This window comes from Anarhichas minor, unplaced genomic scaffold (genome assembly GCF_050575085.1).
Source record: "Anarhichas minor isolate MPS153535 unplaced genomic scaffold, ASM5057508v1 ptg000071l, whole genome shotgun sequence".
In the NCBI taxonomy this organism is placed as follows: domain Eukaryota; kingdom Metazoa; phylum Chordata; class Actinopteri; order Perciformes; family Anarhichadidae; genus Anarhichas; species Anarhichas minor.
In genome coordinates this window covers 1,689,407-1,708,902 of record NW_027466517.1, presented here as the reverse complement: position 1 = coordinate 1,708,902, position 19,496 = coordinate 1,689,407, and the positions used below count along the sequence as shown (strand labels likewise).

At 44.1% G+C, this 19,496-nt stretch overlaps 1 protein-coding gene across 1 annotated transcript in view; it reads right to left on the bottom strand.

The window, feature by feature from the left end:
• lpp (LIM domain containing preferred translocation partner in lipoma) overlaps positions 1-19,496 on the bottom strand; it is a 136,288-nt gene that overhangs the window by 25,075 nt on the left and 91,717 nt on the right. Inside the window, 1 exon segment of the mRNA XM_076079139.1 lies at positions 8,718-8,814. Coding sequence (XP_075935254.1) covers positions 8,718-8,814 — 97 coding nt within the window.

The window sequence follows — 19,496 nt, the reverse complement described above, 5'->3', positions numbered from 1 at the left end:
GACACAATCAACTACTGCACGTGTTGTTTCAATATCAACAATGCTAAAAGGAATGGATCAAAGCTAATTATCTTGCTTATTATTAAGCTTTTCCTCCCACTGATGCTGCATTTATTTATTGTGACGCCTTTAAAAAGATGGGCCGAACAAAAGTACAAAGTTATGATGACTCCTTCACACTTCATTAAAGACGTAAACAATAAGTGTGCGGGTGGTTAACAGCAGGAAGTAATTCAGTCAAACACATTATAGGAGACAAACCGCCAGCTACTGAGCCGCCGAGGGGCCACGGTTTGTGTGCCGCTTCATCCCCCCCCTCTAGGTTTATCTACTTTGTTGTTTCCGTTTGCCCTCCGCGCAGCCCCGACAATGCTGTGGCCTTCAGTCGCCTTTCGTATGACAAGAGAAATAGCTGTCATCGCTGTATTTCAATCCCCCTTGCCTTTAATCTCATTCCCAATGTCAGCAAACAGCAATCTGCAGAGCTGCTGCGGCGACGGTGGAGGACGGAGGATAGGCCAGCCTGTGCCACTAAACATTACGGCTCGGCCTGTCAGGGCCCGCGGCGGCGGAGCGAGGCGGGGGGGACGGGGGGGACGGACAGAGTGTAGGTTACATGTTTTAGAAGCAGGTTGGCAGGAGCGACGTGGAGGGGTAACGGGAAGCCAGAAGAGGGGGCTGGTGCATGGGGGGAGAGAGAGAGAGAGAGAGAGAGAGAGAGAGAGAGAGAGTGAGAGTGAGAGTGAGAGAGTGAGAGTGAGAGTGAGAGAGAGAGAGAGAGTGAGAGAGAGAGAGAGAGAGAGAGAGAGAGAGAGTGAGAGTGAGAGTGAGAGAGAGAGAGTGAGAGTGAGAGAGAGAGAGAGAGAGAGAGAGAGAGTGAGAGAGAGAGAGAGAGTGAGAGAGAGAGAGAGAGTGAGAGTGAGAGTGAGAGAGAGAGAGAGAGTGAGAGAGAGAGAGAGAGAGAGTGAGAGAGAGAGAGAGGCAGGGAACAGGTGAGAGTGCGTGTGTGTGCAGAGCAAACAAGCGTTGGCGTGCGTTGAGCGTGCCGCGTGTCTACTCGCTCCTGAGGTCAAACGCTCACTCACAAATGAAATCTAGCAACGTGAGCGCCCCGGAGCCTCAGCTGGGCTCGCACGGCAGCTGATCTTGCAAGCCTCAGTGAAGCTGTCTTAACGAGGCAGGATAGCAAGCGCCCGGGCCTGGCGGGGGGAGGGAGGGAGAAAAGGGGTGGGGGGGGTTGTGGTCACCTCACGTGAACCGCTGCCATAAAAAAAAAATTCAGCGGGGCGTCTGTCGCGGGGAAAGAGGAGCTCCATGCGGGCACAATGCATCAGGTGAGAAACTAGAAAGCAGCGTTGCGAGGTCAGTGGCGGTGCCGGGACGAGATAATGAGGGAACAGAAATGGCAGCAAGGATCTATAAACCATGCTGAATAAAAATAATATAAAAAGGCTGTTCATGTTTTATGAAAACTGCCCTCGCCGCTCAAAACAGTAGCAAGATAAAACGAAGCATTGAAAATGTCATGTGACCAATGACAAGCAAGATGATGACATTGCAAAAGCTTCTAAGATCTCATTCATAAAAGATCGGAATTATAGACGGTTTAAAGAGATGACATGGAGGTTTTTGTAGAATTTCTGACAAATTTATAGATTTCAAATCAATTTACATAAGAAAAAAAAAAAAAAGGTCTTGGAAGTCAAATCCGCAGTCTCACACTGACACACACGGCATTGCTGTTAAAAAACCACAGCTATGATGGATCATCCGTGGCCATTGTGTTGTATAATCTGTTTTTTTGCAGTCGTACATTATAATCCACTGTAGATGGCATAGTGATGCATGGGATTTAGAGTAGTTGCCATGTCACCAGACTGCCTCATATGACCCCCTCCCCCCTGCCCCTGGGTGGTCGCTGACCTCCTTCCAGCAGCATTATGCTCCTCTGTCTCATAGTGTAGCTGCAACATATATACACACACACGGAGTGCAGCGTGGTGCAACAAAGAGGCAATAGCTGCTGTGATTGGAGGAAATCTTCTCAAAGGCCCTTCAAACAAAAATCGACTAATCACATTGGGGGTAAAGGATAGTTATTCCATTGTTTTTTTCTAATAATGTGTTGCAATAAAGTACATATAGTGAACAAAGTGCACTTATTGTATAGTTTTTTTCCTTATTGTACTTTTTTTTTTGTTAAACGTGACAGTATGTAGGATTTAGTGCCATCTAGTGGTGAAGTAGCAGATTGCAATCAACTGAGTACCCCTCCGCTCACATTGTAAGCGTGTCAGGGCCTTCAGGTGACGTAAAACACGCCCCACAAAAGGCCATTTCTAGCCCCAGTGTTTGGTTTGTCCGTTCTGGGCTACTGTAGAAACATGGCCGTGCAACATGGTGGACTCAGAGAAATTCATGAGAAAGTGTTGCATCTGTTTGCAGAGCCGAATAACGCCACATTGTTTTAATGAAGGTGTCAGTCAATTCAAATAGCCACCGTGATCGGATTTCATGCTACATGTGCTGTTGTGTTTTGGAGAAAGCCATCCCTTTGTTTCGCCAGTTGAATGCTTTTAATGTGAAGCAGCTGCAGCAGGAAGTGTTGGGTTAGCTTGAGCATTAACTCAGACACAGCTGTATAGGAGAACAGTGAACAGTGAGGCTGACATCAGTGACAATAAACTAAAAACAGTAATGCTGGATTGCATTCCTATGAATCTCTTGGACAAAGTTTTGCACAATAATAGCAATTTGAATTCAGGGCGGGAATGGCGGACTGCGCCACTTCTGATGAAAACTACTATATAGGGAGGTAATTAATGCAAAAATATAGACAGGCTATTGCTGACAAAATGCAGACCATTAATTGTATAAAAAACAAGGGTTTGAATTCATGAAAATCTTAAGAATTTACAACTTGAAAGACCTTTTTAAAAAACAACTTTAAAGTACTTTGTGCTGCATTTTATGGATGAAAATGTCTCTAAATTTAAACGTATTATCCCATTGTGTGCGTGTTTACAAGAGCATGACTTTAAAGGTACGTCTTCATGCACTAAACAGAAACAGTTAGCTGTAGTTGGGGGAGATGGTTGGCCAAAGGCATTCAAAGACTGTGGAGGTGGAGCGTGGTGGGGAAGCGGGGTGGGGGGGGGGGGGGGGGGGGGGGCGTCTTTTTAAGCCAGCAGAAAGGTTTTACTCTGACACACATCCCACTTGTTATGACATGTAGAGGCACATCTAAAAGCAAACTCCTAAGAGGTTGCTGAGGGCGACCTCAGTAAAATGCAAATGAGTTCCACCAGAGCATCTTAGACAATGCACAAAGCTGTCTAAACTGGAAGCCTATTAATACATTAAGTTGCGATGCTCAGTTGGGTTATAAAGAAAACACGGGCGGCTCCGCCAGAGCGCACTGTGTGAACCCTAAACTTTTTTTCTGACCCAATTACCTTGGCTGATCCGCACCAGACTCCTCCGGCCTGTACTGTTGCTGGAGCTCCGCTGCCATTTGTATCTCTTCCAAGATTCCTCATGAACATTTCATGCGAGGTGTCTTATAAATTATGAGGGCTCCTCCAGCCGACATTATGAGGGGGAAATGGCAAAGCCTGCCTTTTTTTCTTCTTCTCCGGCTCTAATCATAAAAACAAAGGCCGGCTCAAACCAGGAGGAAGAGGCTTTCCCGACAGCTCGGCGTCCTGCGCGGAGTACAGTATGCCCAAATGAATCCCTCCGCTTATTTCCAACGACTATCTCTCTCTCTGCTGTCTGATGACAACATTACAAAAACATTTATGCCACCGCTCAAAAATCTCACTTGAAAATGGCATGAATATTGATTAGATATTAAAATTCCTTTAATTCGATACAGTGGAGTACTGAAAGTCTGGGAATGGCATGAAGGAATTCTCAACTTCGGTATTAAAGGGGAAATAAAAACAGATTCTCTGCGGCGGAATGTACTACACTGCATAAGTATTATCATCACTAATTGTAAATAATGCAAGGCATCTCATCCTTTCAATTATTCAGCTTTATGTCCTGGTTTTTTTGGTTGACAAGAAATCCAGCGGTGACAAAATATTGTAAGTTCCTCTGATGCACAAACGCCAAGGCATGTGTACCGCGAGCTGAGTAGCTGTGTCTTATTAGATTTCCACAAACACAGTACACCTACGCACAACCTAAGTGGATTAAAGATGACGGATGATGACATTTGGAGAAAAGGCTCTTTCAGATTACTCAAATCTAATCTGGAACTCTAAATCAGGACTAATCAGTTGCTTTGCAAAGACGCTTCAATCACAGGAGGAATTTTCTGGCTTGTGAACAGAGTTTCTCGCAAGAAAAGCCCTTCTTTTATATATGGAATCATTTTCAGGTTTTTTTTGGTGCTCGCATTTAGAGAACGGCTGCTTTTTAATGTGCCTGTTTCACTACAAAAACAAAGTCTTCATCAGTGCAACTCGCAGTTAAAAAAAGCATGATGATGTTGCGTAACTTAGGCGCCGGAGCTCCGTTGAATCGACTAAAAAAAAAAGTTTCCTTGTGTAACGTTAATTCGATTCAATTAACCCCCCCTGGACCAATGGAAACTCAATGCAGCAGTTTCAGATAAGAGGCTCATCAAAGACGTTAGCGACCGCCGATAAAAAAACTAAAAAAAAAACTCTGCAGCTATAGGAAGACGGCCATCCAGTCCAGTGGCGCGCTAGAGATCGCAGCCCCACTTTGATTAATCTTGTTAATTACTAGCCGCAGGGTTTCAATAACTGCTAGCCCTTTTCCCCCCTGTATCCTACCAAAAACATGAAGAAAAGATGAGGCTTGTGTGCTATTATATTCTTCGTAATTACAAAAGGCTCATGCTCTGGGACTGATTATCCCACAGCAATGGATACACAGCACATGACATGCCGGACTACAGTCAATTTTACAGTTACAGTGGCAGCTCTATGTACAGTACTCGGCGGGGGAGGACGGGGGCTCTGTGGACTTGCAGAACGGCATGTGCCTGTGCTTGATACCCTCTCCTAATGAGTCCCCGTGGTCACCTCAATCTCAGGCCCTCATCCCCTCTCTATCTCTCAGTGAAGTCAGCTGTCGCCTTGTTTAACCACACGATGACCCCCTCCCATCCCCCCATCCCCCCCTCCCTCCACTCCACACTCCAGCAACAGCCAGCCGCTGTCAGCCGGGGACGCGCACGCTATCCCTAACTCGTTCTGGCTACCTCAGCTCACATATGACCCATTTCTCAACTTGCATGTCCTTGTTTTGTCGCTAGCCCTCAGCCACTCGGTCTTATAGTTGGTCGAACCGCGTGAATGGTATAGCAGAGGAGTTCAAGCCAGGACCGCGTCACGGAACACACCAAAAAAATACATAAAAATGAGGCCAGCGAGGCTTTGAGGGCCGTTCCTCTGTAAAAAATGACTGCACTTTGCTTTAAGCCAGCAGATCCGTTTGACCTATGTCTAATGTGGACCAATTAAGGTCTTTACATCAGCGCGTACCAACGTGAAGCCGAATATCCCTTAATTCCAGTTAAATACATGTCCCTGCAGCTATAATACACCTACACATGCTATCGTGGTGCGCTGTGCGATTATGTGCTGATATAAAGCCTGCTCCAGAGTCCTATTGAATGTATTGAGTGAGGTATCTAATGGGCATGGGAATTAATTCCAGGGCAAAGGGGATTAAAGGCTAGAGGAGAGAGCTGCAGAGGGATGGCACTCGCTGGCAGCGGAGGTTACAGAGGGTGGAAAAACAGAAACAAAATATAAATGCACAGGAGCCGTCTCTTTTGAATCCTATTTTTGCAAAATAATATTGAAATTGGTATTTGGTTTAATCCTGGCAGTTATATATATATATATTTTTAAAAGAACAAAATTAAATATGAAGTGCTTCAGGAAGAAAAAAATAGGAAAGAAATTGTGTAATAAAAAATAAAGAAAACGCTGGACAATCAAACAAGATAGAGTTTTATCAAAATCAGGATGTTTCATCTGTCCAAAGTCTTTATCTCTCATTGTCATTATACCCCGAGCAGGAGTCGCGCCTCATCCTTTGATCGCACTGATATCGTTTTGAGACTACCTGGAGGACTGCTTCCCAGACTGCTAGATATGCTGCTGTGTCTACACTTGGAAATCAACAGATAAGAAACACAGAGAATAGGTTAACCTTGTCTGCATCATATACACCTGCGCTGCACTCCATGGCCTCGAGCCATATCCCAAAAAACAATTGTTCTTTTGAGGCAAAACTAACTTTGTGGCCCATCGGGAGGGCTAATCTAGGAAACCTTATTCCTAAATGTGGCATGGCTTCGGGTTTTTGAAGCGAAACCAGTAGTTTAGGACACATTTCTCCAGATTGTTTGTTTTTTTCCTTTTAGACACACAATGTCACAGTGAAAAGTGACTAATGAGATCATACTTCCTGCACTAATGTGCTCAGAGCTCCTTCTTCTGAACCCCCAAAACCCGCCGGCAGGATCGAAAAGCATGTCTTTTTTAAACAATCGCCAAAACTACACCGTTTATCATAGCCAGAAGGTGTGAAAAGTAACGTTTCCATCAGATTTTCATCTTTCTGACAGTCCTTGAACACATCATGTGTGATGAAAGCTTCCATCAGAAAACAAAACCAAATCGGAGCTTTAAAATGTGATATTTCATCAAAATCACTTCATTCTACACGTGTCATTTAAAATATTGGCCCAAATGAACCATTTAAATGATGCGCTCCTCAGCGCAACTGGGAAGCTGTGATTGACTGAGACCAACAGTCAAGTGACAAAAAGTTTCAGTGAAACTTCGACTGCAGGTTTCAGGACACAGTGCATCGAGGAGAGGGCAGAGAGGATGTAAGAAGAAGTTGTACAAATGTGAATAGTTCAATATATATTGCAGGTGGAACATTCTTCTTTTTCTCCTACATTGGAAACACTTGTGGTCACTTGGAAAAATGCTGGATATAAAGATTCCACAGTCAAAAAAATATTCAACTTGTGTATTTTAACTTTTTTATGATGTATGGCATGGTAATGGTGTTATACTGCACAAAATACATGTTTGAGTTCTTTCTGCTTTTAGCCATGATTGTGCCGTTTCCATAGAGGTGCAGGACGTCTATAATGCAGTGAAAAAGAAAGCCACCAGGAGTAAAAAAAAACAAAAACAAAAAAAAACTGCTTGAGGTTCAGGGGGGTTAATGTATCAAAAAGGATACTGTGCTACTCTCACCTATGAATGCCACGTCGTTGTGACAGAGAAGCTGACAGCAGGCGATATAGGACCACTTATAGCAGTAATGATCTTTTGCTTGGTAGACTATGAGCCTCAGCGTTTGACTCAAGGAGCAACCCCCGGTACATGACATTCAAATACATAAGCATATTACTACGATATGTGAAGCATAACGGGCACAAGGAAAAGGAACCTATCACGATACCGTATTTATAACAGTGGTTTTAAATCTTTATAACTGTTTCTCAATGTTCAACACTGGACATCTTGTAATTAAAAATACTGTTAATTAAGGGCAAATAAAAATGTATATTCTGAAAATACTGCATGCTCTGCCAATATGAAAAGATGCATAATTATCTAACATGCTTCGGCTGCTGTAGATCTGTGACTGGTTAGCTAAACAAGTGTAAACGCTGTAATGTAGCAAAGACAGTGTCTAAACTGAAAGGCTCAGACAGGAATTAAAAACTCCATTTAATTTATATAATTTTATGTACGGTATATGCTTCATCACTAATTGCTGAAGCTCTTAGGTGTTAGGTGAGCAGCTTTACTTTATTGATATTCTGATGCTAAAATTGGTCTTACTAGCTAGAAAATGTTTCTTAGTAGCAAGAAGAAAGCAGCCAAGCATGATGTAGTATTTTGCTTTCATTCCAAAATTCACTTGAGGAAATAGAAATGTTCAATAAAGTTAGCGTATACAGATACGGCCCTCCTTTCTAGCCCTCAGACACGTAGCACCTAGCATCAAACAGAATGCTAGCCAGATGCTAAAACTAGCAAACGCTAATATGCCCGGTGTGAACAGCTAGCTGCCCCGCCCCATTACTCTTAAAATAATAAACTTAAAGCTACACACAGAAAAATAAAGGTGCCAAAAATGGTTCTTCGGAGTGATGCCACAGCAGAACCATTTAAGAACCATTATTTTTCTGTGTATAGAGGTAATCTTCTTCAAAAACATTTTTGATACTTTCGTTAAAATTCTCATCACATCCCGACAGCAATCAATAAATCAAATGCCCTGTCGGTGTTGCCGACTTGGCGACGTTCTTGCTGGATTTAGCAACTGTTGGAGCTAGCGCTACTAGCTAACTTCATGGTTGGGCTCTTCAGTTGAAAGATTTTTTAAATTTAGCATACCCTTGCTAGTTTCTCAAGATTACCAACCCTAGCTTTAACCATTTGCATTAGGGGTTAAACTGCCACAGGTCATTATGATAGGAAAAGCACAGGAGTTACTTACAACATTAACGCAGTTCCCGTTCTATTCAAGTGTTCCGGTGAGTTCAGTGATTGTTACCGGCCATTTTATTATTTATCATTTCATTATTTACGCCTGCTGTGAAAAAGGCTAAAGCTAACCATGTGTGTGTGTGTGTGTGTGTGTGTGTGTGTGTGTGTGTGTGTGTGTGTGTGTGTGTGTGTGTGAGCCATCTTTCTTACCAAAATATTCCTCGGACGGCGGGTTGTCCATGTCAAACAGCATCTTCTTGGTCAGGCGCTCCAGCTCGTCCTCCGGGTGGGCCATGTGAGCACCGCCCTGAGAACCGGGGAGAGGAACATAGTTGAGATTCACGAAAGCCGACCGAGGTAATGAAGAACATGTCGGCGGTTCTTTGCATTTGTTTCCACCTCGCCGATGAATGTCACCTGTGACGAATGCTGCTTTAAATGCAGAGCAAAACAGCGCAGGGATGTATTGCTTAACAAAATACGTCCAGGTTCAGCTTAAAGATTCAGAGAGAAATAAAAAACCCTGACTTCAATAAATCAGGACGAAGCACTCTCTCAAGGTCAAACAAAACACATTCACTGTAATTAAAATGCAGCGGATGGTCTTCAGTCTGCCTTCCCCCCTCTGAGATATCTGACCCTGGCTCAGGCCCCAGCGGTGTGCAGCCCAGAAGGTTGTGCATATCCTTCTGTGGAATACAAGCATGTGGGGGGGAAAAAAACGGTGACCCTGACTAATCCTTGTATTTGGGGAAAATAATGATAACAGAAGGAAAAAAGGAAGGCAAAGCTACTTTTTAAGTCGTGCACATCGGGGGCGATGGGTCAGGAGATAGTTCCTTACTCTCACTCGGAGCACAAAAGACTTTAAGGTGTGAGCCGCGTCGCGGCCTAATCTTTGAGAGACTTTAGAAGGAGGACGTAACTCTCTGAAGATGACGCTCTCTTCCTTTTTGCTCGTGAGCCTGCCCTCCGCTCTCATCATCTGTGTGTCTGCGTGGGGCTGACACGTTGCGCCTGACATTTCCTGCCAATCATCCCGCAGCCCCCCCCCCCCCCCGGATCACGCTGCAACCCCCGTCACAGGTGTGTGTCCTTTGCAGACGCCCCGGAGGCCTGACCTTGACTCTCTTCGTGCTGCGCGGCTGAGCTTTCTTCCTGAAATCGGTGGCGCTCCGGCGACCTTCCCTAGATCTGGGCGCCGGCTGGATCTTTACAGTAGATTTGATTTTCAATATTGTAACGCGGGCCGAGATCTGAGCTGACCTTTCGTGGTGTTCCTAATTGTGACATCTGGGAGCTGGGTGGATGTTAGCGACCGGTACGGGTTTTGTACTAATGTATTCACGGTTTACTCTGTCACATAAAGGAATCAGATCCGTCAATAGGAGATTGAGTGGAGAAATGTTTTTGTACTCAGAATGAAAGTAATTACAGGTTGTGTCTTCTGGTGTTATTGACGACTGGATTTGTATGCACGTAATTGTCATTAAATTGACTCATTGTATGTGTCAGTCAGTTTCAAGAACAGAAGTATAGTCGGTAGTACTTCAACAATAAATTAAAGTGGCATTAAGTTAATATCTGTAAGGAAGTATTGCTGTGTTTATGTATTTGCTGTATTACGAACTGGGTTTCTGTGGCAACATTCACAGGAAGAAAAAACTCATTTAAGTTATTCTCCATTGTATACCAACAGCTAAAAACGAGACAAGCACGTAACTCGGAAAAGCTTGTGTATCAACAACGCTACGTCCAAAATCACACACTATGTACTTCATACTGAACATTACATTACAGTCATTTAGCAGACGCTTTTATCCAAAGCGACTTATAATTCAGACTATCACACCGTAGGCACAGCTACGGGAGTAATTTTAGGGGTTAAGTGTCTTGCTCAAGGACACATTGACATGCAACTAGCAGAGCCGGGGATTGAACCGTCGATCCTCTGATTGCAGCCCTGCTCTCCACTTAGCCACGGTCGCCCGTGTGTACAATCGCATTGTTCATCATTCTTTTGTGTGAACAAATAGTAGTATGAATCTTGTTGGACGCACTGAACTGTAATAACCACGTCACTTCCTGAGAGACTATACTTGCGAGCTGGAGATGCGTAACCATGGGAACCCGTGCCAATCTCGAGTGACCAAACAACGTTTTTGTGAGAATCATAAAGTCTGAACTAGTTTGAAAGATATTGTACGACCAGCAAAGTAGAACCAGATACTCGTACTGACATTACAGCGTTATTGACGTTACATTGCTGTCCGCCATTGTCTGTAACAAACACGTCTGCATTGCATTGTGGGATATCTATGCCGGCACAGTGTCCAGTACAGCGTACTAAATAGCATGTTAGTGTGGAATGTCGGATGCAATCCAAGACTCCAGAGAGCTAAAGTCTGAGCACAATTTCATTGTTTTAACTCCAATAGAAATTCTAAAACATCCAGGACTGAAATCCTGCTGAGCGTGAAACTTTAGAGCTGGTATTGCAGACGCACAGTAGGTTTGCTGTAAGAACAGGCAATGGTCCACTGAGTTTATTTCCAGAAAGGGCGAGAAAACGCTGAGCTCTGATTACTGTCCACTATGTATCAAAGAGCAGCCACGACTTTACGATCCTTGCCTTTTGCTCTCGTCCCCGGGTCTCGGGACGCGCGGGCCGATAATGGAAGCCCAAACAGTCGGCCTCATTTACTCCGAGGGATCGACCCGTTCAACCTGCACATCTCTCCGCCGTGCCAGACCGCTCTCCAGAGAGCGGCGGGGCTCTTGGATCGCTTGCCACCTTGCGCCTCCTCGGCCACTCGACCGTAAACGGCCAGGATCGCATCATGGAGGATTAGGAGGAGATGAGAGGAACATTCCTCAGCGTTTAGATATTCCTCTATTGTCACCGCAGATTGCATGGCCCTATTTATTATTTTATTTTTTGTATAACACACAACGGTCCTCGGAGGTGTGCGTGAAGGAGGTTGAATTCTCATACCTGCACAAAAGAACAGATAATCAGTCACCTAAAAGAAGTGCTCTTGTTGTCAACAACCTGCTCATTATGCCCGTGTTGTTACTCTGCGACAGTGAGGAGGACGATTTAACCCTGTTAATCTGAGCTCCACATCAAAAGCACACTGGAGAGGGAACGAAACGCTGCTATTACCAGAAACAGACTTTTGAGTTTAAGCTTCATTTATAGCTTATCCACTCTTTGACACCCTGCAGCAATGCACTGCCAGAGAGTTTAAAGCACCTTGTTAGGGAGTCTTTTGTGACAGCACGGAATCATTTTTCACTTGAATAAGAGAAAGAAATTGCTTCCCTGCATGCTTTATGATTGCTTCGCAGTTCCTGTTCGGCTTTTTTCAGAGGCAACAATGGAACCATACAGCGGCTGTACCTGCTGCAGACGTGGTTTTTCAGTTAGGTCTGGCTCCGTTCTGTAAATTGTTTGCCTGAGCCCTCAGGAGCTCCGCCGCAGTTTCATTGAAGTAAGCGCTTAAACTCGGCGGCGACCGGGTTAACGGCTGCACCTATCCATCCCCCCCCCCCCCCCCGTATGTCGAGGCTTATAGTTTCAGGTCATCTGCTTTTCAATCAGTCGTAATACCGCTGAGAGACATCCTGACGGGCCAACTTCAAATGACGCCCGCTTGACGAAACCGTCGCAAAATGCCAGGTCCCCTCATAAAATAACAATAACATCTGAAAAGTGACCGCCGTTGCGTGCGACCTGATGCGGCGTGACGGCGAGAGGTGAGCAGACAAGAGCAGAGAGTCTGGATGCTGATCGGCGGCCCCGCTGCCATGTCTATGAATGAAGCTGTGTGCGCCACCCACTGTGGAATTGGCATTGTGTCAGAACTGGTTAAGTGAGATGTGGAGTGTCTGTGGGAGTGAGGGTGGGGGTGAGGTGGTGGGGGGCTCAGTACGAGCTCTCACCTGATACCCTGACAGCATCGCGTCCCACTAAGGACCAAACCTCAGGCTCTGTCTTTCCTGCTTCTGCTGCAGTGATAGAGTGAACGGGAGAGACGACTGTTCTCAGGGGCTTCGGATTTACACCTTTGTTTAGTGGAACAAAAAGAGTGGAGGTGGACAGGAAGCTGGAACCATTGACATAACATCAACAGCTATGGCAAAGACCTTAGAGGAGTTTTCTTTAAATATTCCTAATGGGAGTGCCACAACCAAAGCGTCTCAGTTGGAAAACAAACCTAAACGCTGGGCCTCCAAAAGCTCTCAAGCGCTCCCAGCTGGCCTTTTATAGCTGGGAAACCAAACACTTTTGGTGTCCCCTTTACAGATCTGTGGGTCAACTCTGCTTGTTGCAACACTACTACAGTCAAACATTACTTGAGAAAAACTATTAAAGTCGCACTTTTGAATTTTAGTATTGAAATATATTTTAGACTGAGTGGGATTGTTGAAAAGGGGAACAACTGTTAAAGCCTATTGACCTTATGAGTTTCAACTTCAAGGAAGCGTCACCACTATGTGTTTGTGACGATGTGATAATACAGAAGTTATGCGAGCGTGCCAACACAATATGTGGTTAGCTTCGCTGTAACACTGTACAGGCCAGTATTTCATTACATCTTATTATTATTCATTACAAGCTAATTATTCATTCATGATCGTTTTGTGAAGAATGACGATGTTAATAATTTCATTATCTCCATCATCCCACTGGTGAGTTAAGCATCAGATCTCTTCACATTTGAGTTGCTGCTACGACACAAAGGAGCGAACAGAGCTACAGTTAAAGTCAAGGCTAACTCTGCGCTGAAGATCGTCGTTCTGAACCAAATGGATGTTTAGAAGATGTTGTCATCCATGGAGTGCCCCCGAGGACATTGTCTCCATTGTAACATGTCTCTGAACAGATGAATGTATCGTCTGATTGCACTTCATAAAGTCTCCTGGAATCTACAAATATGGACCAAACTGTTTATTTTGAAAAAAAAAAAAGGGGGGTGGGGGGATGCACAATAGCTGCAGAATCATTATATTATATATATTTCTGAAGGAAAATTATATTTGGACTTTTGAGGAATCATCAGTTACATCCTCATATTTAAGCCGGTACTATTTTTTTTTTTTTTTTTGCACAGTTCAAAAGCAACGAGCGAAGACAATGAGATGGAGAGCTACTGCATCAGCAGCACTACCCACTGAGCTGCAAGTGAGGAGGGGGGGGGGGGGGGGGGCAGCCGCTAAACACTAATCTGTGTCTCTGAACCTGCAGCCGTCTATCAGCTGTTTATTTTTTACTTCCTGTAGAGCCCCAAAATACTCCACCTTAAAACCAAAAGCTATTGTCTCACCTTTTACAATGGCTCAACATTTCCTGCACGATCAGCGCAAACTGAAGAAAGACATAATCACTCACGGACATATTTATCCACAGATTAAATGATGATGGACTTTACAATGCGACACAGTGTCGACGGAGCTGCGGCTTTAACTCGGGCTTTTAATAGAGAAGCTTTACTCGGCTCTCAATCTGACATCCTGGCTGTTTCTTTGTGTCTCTCTAAATCACAATGGTACGATTTGAAAATGGACGCAGAGCCTTTGAGATGGAAAACGGCTTATTAAGAAATAATAGTAATAATAAACGAACAACAGCAAATGGACTGTTGCATTAGTTAGGGTTTATGAGGGGATTGACTTTTTTTTATATTGGATTGGAATACCCCCCCCCCAAAAAAAGCATTTGTTGCCGCAACACTAAACGAGTGATTAAAGCAGCTTAGGAGACTCTTGTTTTACCACAACAATGAAAGGATTGCTGGATCAGTCACACTATCTTTCATGTGACTTATGTGTGTGTTTGCATGTGTGTGTTTAGAAGAGAGAGAGTGTGTGTGTGGGGGGGGGGGGGGGCGCTTCAGCATGTCGTGTGTCTGGCATCAAAACATGTGGGTTAAACACTTAGATGTTAAATATGCTTTTTATTTATTTATTTATGTATTGTTAAGTGTGTATTAAGAGTCATCGATTTATTTGATTCCACGGTGCAGTGATGCATTTTCTCAAGTTTGTTTGTGTCACCTTGACACACAAACCTTGGAGTGCGCCTTGTTTACTGTGATTCAGCCTCTGGAGACTGACCAGAGACGAGTTATATTCATGATAATACAAAAAGGACACATCTGCTTTGATTACACAGGTGAGATGTTGCCTTCAGCAGGTATTTCCACTTCAAATAAAAGTGGTTCATCTGACTAAAAGTACCACTGGAGGTGGAAAGTTGCTTAGTCATTTCTCTGGCGGCTGCGTGTGTTAATAGGAGAACTCGTTAGGTCGTCTGAGAAAGGATTCGCACATTCTTGTGTAATCCAGCTGATGAGCTGGCTGCGCGCTGCGATGTTAAACAGGTTATGAGTAATCTGAATTACACTTTGAGGAGAAGCCGTCGCAGCGCTGCAAATTAAGCTCAGGACCACCTCGCGCAGGAGGCCCCCGCTTTAAGTACACATTCTCCCCAAACAAAATAGGTCATGCTGTTTTCAGCTCCAATTAAATGCCACGGAATAAAAAAAATAATAATAATACCAGCAAACTGTAGAGCAGCAGTGTGCAGAGCAGCCCGCGATAATTAAAAATGAACCGATTCCATAATTGACATTTTCCACGGCCGTTCATTCTTTGCTGTAAACTGAATTCCTGTGAAAGAAGGGGACGAGTTTCCAGAGTGTTGGCAGAAACGTAATGTATGTGGAGAAGGGCCTTTCAATGTTTGTTACGATTGTGCGTGTGTAAAAAACTAGGTCATCTGTTCGGAACTGACACATCCCCCTGCAAACAGATATTTGAAAATCAGTGAGTGCAGAGAGGGGAGCCACAAGCGATCTGAGAAAAAAAAACAACAACAAATGACTGAACAAATCGCTGGGATGGAGATGAAACTTATTTGGCGTCTCTCTCTCTGTACACCATTACAAAACCCACGAATGTAGCAAAACACCAGATTACACAGGATGCAGGTTTCCCTGGTTCTCCCCTGCTGCTTCCTCATGTGGCCGCACGGGTCTCCATTTAAACACGTGTGTGGACGTAATGAAGATTCACGCAGGTTGACTCTGGCGGCTTGCACTTCCCCTTTTCTTTTCTCCTTTTCATTTTTTGCCTCCCGACAAATCACGATGTGTCCTTAACTTTTCCACCCAAACAGTGAGGTGGTTTATCTGAATCACACCCAGCATAAATGCCGGAGAGAACAATTCACAAAGCCAGACACTTCCTTTGATGAGAAAACAAATGTTTGCAAAGTGAAGACGTCGCACGGACTCCGAGCCAAAGAGTCCTTTTGTGGACGGGGACGGGGGGGTGATAGGGTGTTGAGAGGGCAGAGAGGAATGTAGTAAAAGCAACAGAGAGAATCTGTTTACGTGCTAGACGAGTGGGACACAGAGAGGTGTTGCAACAGACAGCAGACCATGTCCACCAGGAGCCAGCAGGGGCCACTGTTTCTGCAGGTGGTTCTTTTTGGATGCCTGGTGACTGAACCAACAGAATGATAAATACCTTCATTGACGGTGTCACTCCGCTGACCAGCGCTTGAATTTGATGAATTTGTTGTCGTCACATGACACAGTGAATACAGGGTTCATCCAACTGTCACCCAGCATGCCGCTGTATCACACTGGCCGTATTCAAAGCTGCGGGACTAATCTCAGTGCTCGCAGGACAACATCTGCATGTCCTCGCTACGGGCCGACGAGGAGGGGTTGGAAAATAAACAAACTGCTCAGACGTTGCGGATGTGCCAGGGCTCGCCGAGCTGCAGTGACAGGCTATCGATCCGGCCGGTTATTTACAGGCTGAGCCGTTCGTCTCGGAGCGGGGCCGGAGGAGAGGAGGGTGGCAGGGGCCGATTATTTATGAAGCGTTTATGTGACAAACACTTGTGATCTACTGAGGGGGATACCGCTGACCGAATGAACCGGCCATCCAATAAACACACAAAATATGTTAACATGAAAAGACAACACAGTCTGGTGCAGTTTTGTAATAACTATGATAAAAATAAGGGGTTCAGCTCTACACGTTTAAAGCAATTGGTTGTAGCAGCTTTTATGTGCTCAATGTAAAATGGTGCGTTACCATACACAGCTCAACAATAAGGACTGCCCGCTTGCCTGGGGCAAGCAAAAATGCCACGTTGGGCTAGTAAATAGAGAAACTCTAAAAGAAAATCAACTTTTTTTTTTTCCCGAAGCTGATGATTAAAGTAGCTAAGGAGTGAGCCATCTCGCTTCCTCCCCATCATTGTCGAGAGTTGCAATAAATGGCAGCAGGTGAAGCACAAGCGAGCGCTTCAATTATCCTGAAAACAGGAGTTTAGCTGGTTGGCGTAAAGAGGAAGTGGGTTGAAATGCCAGATTCTTTTATTTAAAGTGTTTTTTTTTGATAATCGCTAATAAACACAATTTCCCATGGGGGCAAGTGCACAAGTTGACTCCGGGCAAGTAGATTTCTGAACCAAAATAAAAACACTAACATAGAGCACTTTGTTTAATGTATAACCTCACATTAGCGCCAAGATGGTCATACACTCCCCAATAACCAATTCCATTTATCACAAAGAGTGTGTACTTTTAAGAGGAATGATTATGACTATGTAAGAATAATCCTTAAAAAAACTAATGGATTTATTGGAAAATATATTCCTTTAGCTAAGGCCATCAATAAAGAGCATCATTAAACAACATAGCAGGAAAAGCACAGGTGCTACTAATAACATGAACTATATCTCTGTTCCTATAGAGACAGAGAACCACGCCCACCGGAGGGGAAAACAATCGGCCCCACAATATGCAACCGAGGGCAGAAAAAAAGCTAACAAATTTCCTGTAGCTAGCTAAAAAAAACGTAGGTTTTCAGATGTCGAAGGATTATTTTAGCACCCTATGTCTGTCTACAAGGGGTGCAGTTGACAAGTTAGCTGTTAGCGAGCTAATGTTAGCAAGTTACTGTTGTTAGCTATGGCACTTACATAATAGTGCACAGCTTTCTGATGTATCCACTTTCCACTAGAAGACAAGTAGCATGCTGTCAAAAGACTTCCTCGGGACGCCCTCGTCGAAGCATCTGAAGCCCTGCTAGTGGTTTAAAAACTCCACAGTGGGCCTCTCATTTTCCAGCTGCGCGGTTTCATATATCCAACACTAAATATAGTTCATTCTGTAGTCCACTCTACGAGTTTGTCATTAATGCTAGTGAATTATTAAAAAACCCAATTAGTAATCCACTTATTAATTTAGCGGTCCTCAAAATGGATTTACAATGAAAAGCTTTCTATTAAACAAATTTAAATACACACACTATCTGACCATAAACATAATGACAATACAAAAAATTAACTATTCATTTTTAACCAATTATTTCCATATTTGCAAAGGCCTATTCACAAAATGATTCAGTTAAACATAAAAGTGCCTCATATTCATCAGCACTGCGCCCCTGTTACCCGTAATGGATCTAATCTGTTCTTGTTGTCGCTGGTGGCCATATTTGCCTTGGAGATGTGTTGCGGTCCTGTTTTAAAGCCTGAATCAGCTCCTGGAAGAAAGCTTTCTGATGTGCTGGCATGAAGACCGTGAAACATAAGGAGACCTACTTTCCATCCCCGACCTCTCGTCTATGAAACTACTCTGTAACCGGAGCCCGTGAGGACCACCACCGAACACCATGTCATCGGACAGCATGGTCGTCGGCACGGCGGTAGCTATATACAGGAGCGCGTACGCGGGCAATGCTAGAGGCATGCAGCTGATCCCTGTCACCCAGTCTGGCCCGCGTTGGAGTTGAAATGACTTCTGGTGAGCACACGGTGCACAGCAGACAGGAATGTGTGCCGCAGGTATATGTCAGTCAACTGATATGAGCCAATAGAAGAGGGGTCTCTGCACGGACTCCTATTCAAACATTCATTTATTTCTAGCTTTATATTTATACAATTCACCTCGTCTTCCTAATCCTAGTCATTAGAATGGGTTAGGCTTTCCACTGTTAGAGTGGAAACATAATGACACAGTGTTTGCATTAGTTACAAACAGCCTTTTCGTCTTTTAAGCTTCTGTCTCTAAAGTCTTGCAGATCCGCCGCCAAAAAATTTCCTCCCGACTAAACTATTGATATTTTGAAACCTCACAAAGTTCACAGCATAGTTTTTAAACATCAACATCACATTTTCATGCACATCCCGACCTGATGCCCGTTGCAGCTTTCAGATGAAAAAAAAAAAAAGTATCTATGTTATCTGCGCATAGAAAACGGTGCCTTCAAGTAGGGGTCGTGTTTACTGTGTTTAAAAGCAGAGCCAACTGGAGTGACCCACTGCTGTGGTATTCACTACATGAATACAACTCCAACATGTTGGAGCCAATGGAGGTTACCTTTCTGCTGCTTGTTTTATAAAGGATTTCTGAAATGCAGCATCATTAAGCATTTTGGAAAACAAAACAGGGCAATGTCTGTTTTATTATCAGTCCCCTAGCAACAGTGTTCTCACAACTTAAAGTTGAAAAATAATTGCTGAAAACATGTGAAAAGACTGAACTCTATAGTACTGAACTGTGCAGTTAGACCTTTGAGTTTTCACTATTTCTGTGTCTACATTAAAGGTACCCTGTCGAGTGCATTACCACGAGCAGCTCTGTGGGGCAATATTTGTAAGAGCTTTGTTTGCTCTCGTGCACGCACATGAGGATGCATGAGAGATGATCTCTCTTTGGTCTACATGCGCCAAGAAACACATCAATGTGCCCCGTGAAGGCATAGCTGTAAACAAGGCCGGTTTCAAAATGTCTAAATTGTTTGCAAATGTTTCATCAATACGGAAAAGAAGTCCACACATTTGTCAGGCCTCAGGGAAAGACACCAGCGGTTTAGTGGGTTGCACTGAATGGAAGCAGACCCTTTGTTTGCTTACAAGCGTTCCTTTAAAATCACTTGAACTTGAAGCATATCACACAC